Source organism: Lucilia sericata, unplaced genomic scaffold (genome assembly GCF_015586225.1).
Source record: "Lucilia sericata isolate MDLA Ls3-8-SP2 unplaced genomic scaffold, ASM1558622v1 Contig000656F_arrow, whole genome shotgun sequence".
NCBI classification, from domain to species: domain Eukaryota; kingdom Metazoa; phylum Arthropoda; class Insecta; order Diptera; family Calliphoridae; genus Lucilia; species Lucilia sericata.
Window position 1 is genome coordinate 217,873 of NW_023994661.1, and position 7,064 is coordinate 224,936.

Sequence of the window (7,064 nt, forward strand, 5' to 3'; positions counted from 1 at the left end):
GAATATGGTATTCTGGGCATATAGTTGTCCTGGGCGACTCATAGCTGGTCCAATCAGAATTCTGCTCATAGTATCAGCTCCTAGGATAAGCTGGTAAGGGCAACTAATATGCCAGTGTACGTCCGCATTGGCACGGTCTACAGTTGTTGGACGTGGATATTTGTCTGCTCGCTCCACATTAACAATAGGGCTACGGCCGTAAATCTTGTCTTCTAAAATATATTCAACCGTTATGCGACGTTTCTCCTCGCGGCGATGGTATACAACGATGTCAGTACGTCCTTTAGAAATCCGTAAGCCCAATTCTTCGACTTCACGTTTCATGATTGCTGACCTGGCCGCTGTTGGATCTATTAATGCTCTAATGAAGACGTCAGTATCATGATTGGTGACTACCCGTATCAACGCTGTCATGGGAAACCAAATACGGCCCTGCGGCAAAGGGTGCAACCAAGTATTATGGTCCTGCATACAGCGACGGCACCGATCTATACTTCTACAATTCGCTAGGCTGTGCGACTGAGCCAGGCAGTTATAACATAACAAGTTTTGGGCAACAACTCGAAGCTTTAGCTCCACGGGCATCACAATAAAACGTGAACACTGTCGTATGGCGTGAAGGCGATTACAAAGCGGGCAACCATAATCGGTGTTGAAGTCCATTTTTTTTTAATCTAGAAGTTTAAATGAGCAACTTTATTTTAGAAAAGGTGATATTGAATTATTAATCAGTGCAATTAGGGAGTAAAACTAATTTGTGTATCGGTCGAGTGATTACGCCATTTTGAGTTTTAAGGTCAGCCACTCGAACTTTACCGTCAGAACCATGATAAACTTTTACAACACGACCTAAGCGCCATTCAGTTGGACAACAAGGTTCACTTTTAAGAACAACGAGGTCATTTTCTTTTAAGTCTATTTGGGGACTTTTCCATTTATTACGCTTGTGCAACTCTTTTAAATATTCGTCTTTCCAGCGGTGACAAATTTCTTGCTGCAATGCTTTGATTTTTCGCCAACGGTTTACTATACTAATTGGCGAGCTAAGCTCTTCAGGTTCAGCAGGAGTAAGAATAGCAGAGCCTATTAAAAAATGACCAGGAGTAAGAGCGGACAAATCATCGATGCTGTCGGACGTAGGGCCAAGAGGACGCTAATTGAGACACGATTCTATCTTTGCCAAAAGTGTCGAAAACTCTTCAAACGTATATTTCATTTGTCCAGCTGACTTTTTAAAGTGCATTTTCAAACTTTTTACTCCTGCCTCCCACAGTCCTCCCATATGAGAAGCTGCTGCAGGAATAAAGTGCCACTCAAGATGTTGATGACCATATTTTTCTACTGCCGAATCACGTAATTCTTCTATATGTTTTTCGAAGTTATTTTCAAGTTCTCTTGCAGCGCCAACAAAATTCCTTCCATTATCAGAGAAAATGCGACTAGGGCAACCACGACGAGCAACAAATCGAGCCAAAGCTACTAGAAATGCAGGAGTGGACAAATCGCTAACGGCCTCAATGTGAATCGCCTTAGTAGAGAAACAAACAAATAGACACACGTAGCCTTTAGTGATACGGCAATATCGACCAGTGAAACTTTTGATTTCAAATGGGCCGGCAAAATCAACACCTGTGTTAGTAAAAGGGCGACTTAAAGTAGTTCTTTCTTCAGGTAGCACTGCCATGATCTGATTTTGAAGCTTTTTTCTATGTATAACGCAGATTTTACAGTTGTGGATGACCGTTTTTATTAGATTTTTAGCCTTTATAATCCAACACTCCTGACGTACGACATTTAGGACTAAACGAGGGCCTCCATGTAAGACCATATTGTGGACAAACTCAACGTAAAGTCGTGCTAATCTACTAGTATATGCAAGTATTACGGGATGTCGTTCATTGTATGACAAACATTTTGTAGAGCCAAGACGACCATTAGCACGAATAATACCATTTTTGTCTAAGAAAGGCGTAAGCGTTAATAAAGGACTACGAGAGTCAATTTTCTTTTTCGATGACAGACAACTAAACTCATTAGAAAAGTGCGACTGTTGAGAGAGAAAAAATAGCCGATTTCGTACAAATACAAGTTCTTGAGCGGAAATTCTAACAGTTTCGTAATTACAGCTTTTACGTCTGCTTTTGCTCGCAAGATTAAAAAATCTAAATATATAAGCAATAACATGATATGCTCTGGGCAAACTTGAGAAACGGTCCAGTATATCTTCTCGTTCAGCGGATCTTGCAATATTAACTTGCACTTGTTTCGATTCTTCTACTGTTTCGAATTCTAATGGACCTTCGGGCCACGACGATTTGTTTAATCTGAGCCAATCAGGACCATGCCACCAAAGTTTGTTTTCTCTTAAATCCGAAGGTATCAGCCCCCGGGTTGCTAGATAGGCAGGATTGTGATTAGAAGCTACGTGAAACCAATTTTTGTTTCCTACTTTTTCTAATATTGTTGCTACCCTATTTGCCACAAAGGTTTTCCAATTACATGGCGGTTTTCGTAACCAAGCAAGAACTATTGTCGAATCGGACCACAAATATAAGTTATACGTATGCAATTTGAAATTGGGGATTACGCTGTTTACTAACTTGGCTAAAAGAACTGCGCCACACAACTCTAAACGCGGCAAAGATGGCCTTTTAACTGGAGCCACTTTTAGTAGATTCACATAAACTTTATCACCATTCACAATACGTATATATAGTGTAGCTGCGTAAGCGAACTCAGAAGAGTCACAAAAGCCATGAAATTCAATATAAGAACTAGGCGTATATTGAACCCAACGATCAAGTTTAATTGTATCAATCTCATTATAATTAGAAATGACTGTCTTCCATTTTTGTAGAGCCACAGGTTTTATATGTTCGTCCCAGTCTATTTTGTCGAGCCACATTTGCTGCATCAAAATCTTTGCTGTTATAATCACTGGGGCCAACCAACCTGCTGGATCAAATAGCCTTGCTATAATTGAGAGTACTTCCCTCTTTGTATAAGCTGTTTTGAACTTAATCTTCTCAGTTGTAAAATAAAAGTAATCTTCTGCCGCATTCCAACGGACACCGAGTGTTTTAGCATTACTTTTATCATCGAGTGACAAAAAAGAAGAGTTAAGAAGATGCTCTTGGGGCAAATTTTTTAAAATTTGTTTAGAGTTTGAGGCCCATTTTCTCAACTCAAACCCAGCTGTACCCAATATACCAATTAATTGGTCTCGTGCCTCCAAAGCATCAGAGATCGAATGAGCTCCAACAAGAGCATCATCAACATACATTGACTCACGAAGAATTCTTGAGCCTAGCGGAAAACATCGTTCTTCATCGTCAGCTAACTGTAAAAGCGTTCTAAGGGCCAAAAAGGGGGCACAATTAACGCCAAAGGTGACGGTGTTCAACTGATAATCTTCGATTTGGGTTTCACTAGGACTACGAAAAACTATCTTCTGATACTGTCTATGTTCAGATTTTAATAAAATTTGTCGATACATTTTGGATATATCTGCATTAAAGACAAACTGAAAGAATCGCCATTTTAGAATTAGGGCTACTAAATCAGCTTGCAATATAGGGCCTACAAACAGCAAATCGTTAAGACTGTTACCATTAGAAGACGAGCTTGAAGCATTAAAAACAATTCTTAACTTTGTGGTGGTACTGTCAGGCTTAAAAACTCCATGGTGTGGTAAATAATAACTCGGACTACTTTCTGAATTTTCAATTTTCTCCATGTGTCCCAAAGCTATGTATTCTTTTAAAACCTCATCATATTGAGCCTTAAATTCAGGATTTCGCATTAAACCCTTTTCATTTCTTAAATATTGACTGAGAGCAATATGACGATTTGGGCCAAGTGACGAAAAAGTATCTTTAAAGGGCAAACAAACTATATATCTTCCTTCAGAATTTCTTGTGGTAGTAGAAAGATAGATCTCTTCACATTTTTTATCCTCTTCTGATAAAATCTTTCTACGAGAAACTTCTTCTAACTCCCAAAACTTTGTTAACTGATCGTCAATGGAAACTTTTGTCATGTAATTGGTTATTGAAAAACGTGAGGAATCATTACTTGGAGTTGGGCCTGTGACAATCCAGCCAAAAATTGTCTCTTGGGCCACTAAAGATTCGAAAATTCCATGTTGAACTCCATCACGAAGAATTAGGGGATACAAATCACCTCCTAACAATAAGTCTATTTCACTGCTTTCATAAAACTTGGGGTCAGCATAATTCAGATTGGGCAAATCTATATTCTTTGGAGGCTTAAATGTATGTGTAGGTACATTTCCTGTTACACGAGGAACTACTAAAGCCTGAATATTTAGAGATACATTTTGATCAAACAGAGAAACAATTATAAAGTTCGCAATCTTTGAAGATTTGCTTACTAATTCTCCTCCTAAACCAGTAATTTCTGCGGAAACTGGCTTAGTGGGCAACTTCAATACAGTTTGTATTCTCTGAGAAACAAAACTTTCATCCGAACAAGGATCTATGAGTGCTCGAACTTTGTAATAGGAACCACAACTAATTATATTGACCCAAGCTGTAGCCAACATCACTTTCTTAGCTACTGATGTGTGATGTGACTGAACAATACCAGACGGACCTGCGATATTAGTGGACTGTAATTGATTTGTAATTGTGGACTGTATTTGTTGGACAGAACTATTTTGACTTTCGCCCTGAAATCTAGTATTTCCTTGATTTTGGCTATTATTGTTTTTATTTACAAAATCCCTATGCATTAAAGTATGGTGCTTCCTTTTGCACTTGGAGCAACCGTTTGTGCTACTACAATCACCATACATATGTCCAATGTTGAGGCAATTAAAACAATAACGAAATTTTTTCAAAGTTGAAACACGATTTCTATAATCCATATTCAAAAATCTGGTACAGGAGCTGATTTTATGGTTTTCTTTGCATAATTTGCAAAAAATGGTTTCAACTTTAGTATTATGGGCCTTAAATTGTTTTACTTTAGTTGATGTATGGTTATTGTTACTATTAAGTGCCGATTGGGAACCACTGGGATTTGAATTGTTTATAGCTATGGTATCTGATACACTTTCAAGGGCATGAAATCTATCGGTGAGAAAATTATTTAATTCTTCCCATTTGGGAACCTCTGTTTTGTTCTTGACCGATTGTTCCCACAGATTAAGTGAACATTCTGAGAGACGGGATGAGCATTGGAATACAAAAATAGGGTCCCATGAATTAATATCTACATTGTATAACTTAAGGATAGCCATACAATTATTGATCTCCCTTTGAAGTCTTTTAATTTCACTAGCCGATTCTTGTTGACAAGGAGCTAAATTAAAGAGCAACTTCAATTGACTATTAATCAAAACCCGTTTATTTTCATACTGAATTTTCAAATTATTCCAAGCTATCTCAAAATTTTCTGCTGTCAGGGCAACATTTCTATTTATATCCCTTGCCTCACCATCAGTTTTTCTAAACAAGTAAAATAACTTTTCTACAGGGCTAAGTCTTGTATTGTTTATGTAAATCGCAGTAAACATATCCCTAAATGTGGGCCACGAAAAGTAATCCCCATGAAAAACACCAGTATTACAAGGAGGTACGGATATGGAACCACAAAGATTGGGAACTGCTGATTCTACATTTTCTTCAGTTTTTTTACCTAAGTTTGCTTTTGCTTTGGAAATAATGTTAATACATCTTATATATGTCTTGCGGATGCTTTGTTTGTACCATTAACAATTCTTTCTTTTTTTCCATTGTGACATCAGAACAATCACTATAAATGCTTTTATAATTTTCCCATGATTTATCTAATTCTGATCTTTCAAAATCAAAAGCATCGTCCGTGTAACTAGAAAAATCTTCAGCTTTAAGCATAACCTCAATGCTGATTAATTCATCCGCAGCCACCATGTATTTTTCAAAAATCGACATATTTTAATTTATTTAAGAGAACCACAAAAATATATTTTCCAAAAATTTAAAACAAATCACAGAGTCACAAACTTCTTTAAATAAAATCAAGAATTGAAAAGAGAAACTGAAGTTTTTAACACCATACAAAGTTAAAGAGAACCACAAAACTTTATTTTCCAATAAAAGAGTTAAAGAGAACCACTAAGTTAAAATGCGCCAAAATCACAATTTCCAATAAGTTTAAAAACTTGAGAAAAAAGATGGACGACAAATTTATTTAGGTTCCAAAAATAAAACAACAAATACAAATGACCGTAAGGAAAAATGGCGGCTTAATGTAAAAGTTCACGATGTAATTTCAAAAAGTTACACAACCTCACTTTTTCCGAGCCACAAATAATGAACCATAATATATGCATATGAAACACTTTGCACTTTAATAATTTCAATTTACGCACCTTTTTTTTCTACGGGCGAAGGACCAATGTTTGGGGCCAAATCGGGAATCCCGGTTGTTACCTCTTAGTTACTGAGCTGGTTCCTAGGTGCTGGTTGTTGGCAAACTGTCTCCGGCAGCCGTCCACTTGGTTTTCTCTTGATGCGGCAGGTCAGGGCCAAATGTGTTTTTATATACACACAAACACTTGTTGTTGTGTTGCCAAAAAACAACCCTTATTTTTATTTTATTAAAAAGCTTTGTTTACTTCTTTTGGTTTGTATTTCTGTTTATTTTATTTAAGTTCACTTTTCCTTTTGTTTTTATTTAATTAAACTTTAATTTTATTTTAATTCTTAAACTTTTATTTTATTTCAATTTCTTTTATTAATTTTGCATTTGTTGTCTGTCCGGTGGTTGAAAAGCAATGAGAATAAAAAAAAAATGTGTCAAGCCCTTTGACATAAAGAGCAACGCAAACTTACCACACTAAAGTGGGGAGTTGCCATACAATGCATATTGTTCTAGCGATTTTACACATAGAGAAAATATAAACTATGTGTTACACTAGACAGACACAAACAATCATCTTTGCATCTTTCAATATCCTTTCATCCTTAAACATCTTTACATCTTTGGGTTTAGTACCCGTCATCTTTTCATCTTTAAATTCACCTGGGATTCTAAAATGTGCCTCACCATTCTTCACA

At 36.7% G+C, this 7,064-nt stretch overlaps 1 protein-coding gene across 1 annotated transcript; it reads right to left on the bottom strand.

The window, feature by feature from the left end:
• Positions 1-1,153: 1,153 nt before the first annotated feature.
• On the bottom strand, positions 1,154-5,539 carry LOC119607104. The gene has a single exon (XM_037960883.1). The coding sequence runs from the start codon at positions 5,537-5,539 to the stop codon at positions 1,154-1,156; it is 4,386 nt and encodes a 1,461-aa protein (XP_037816811.1).
• Positions 5,540-7,064: the final 1,525 nt, after the last annotated feature.

Excerpts from the sequence above, each read along its gene's own strand:
- LOC119607104 (XM_037960883.1), bottom strand. The coding sequence starts at position 5,539 with ATGTTTACTGCGATTTACATAAACAATACAAGACTTAGCCCTGTAGAA.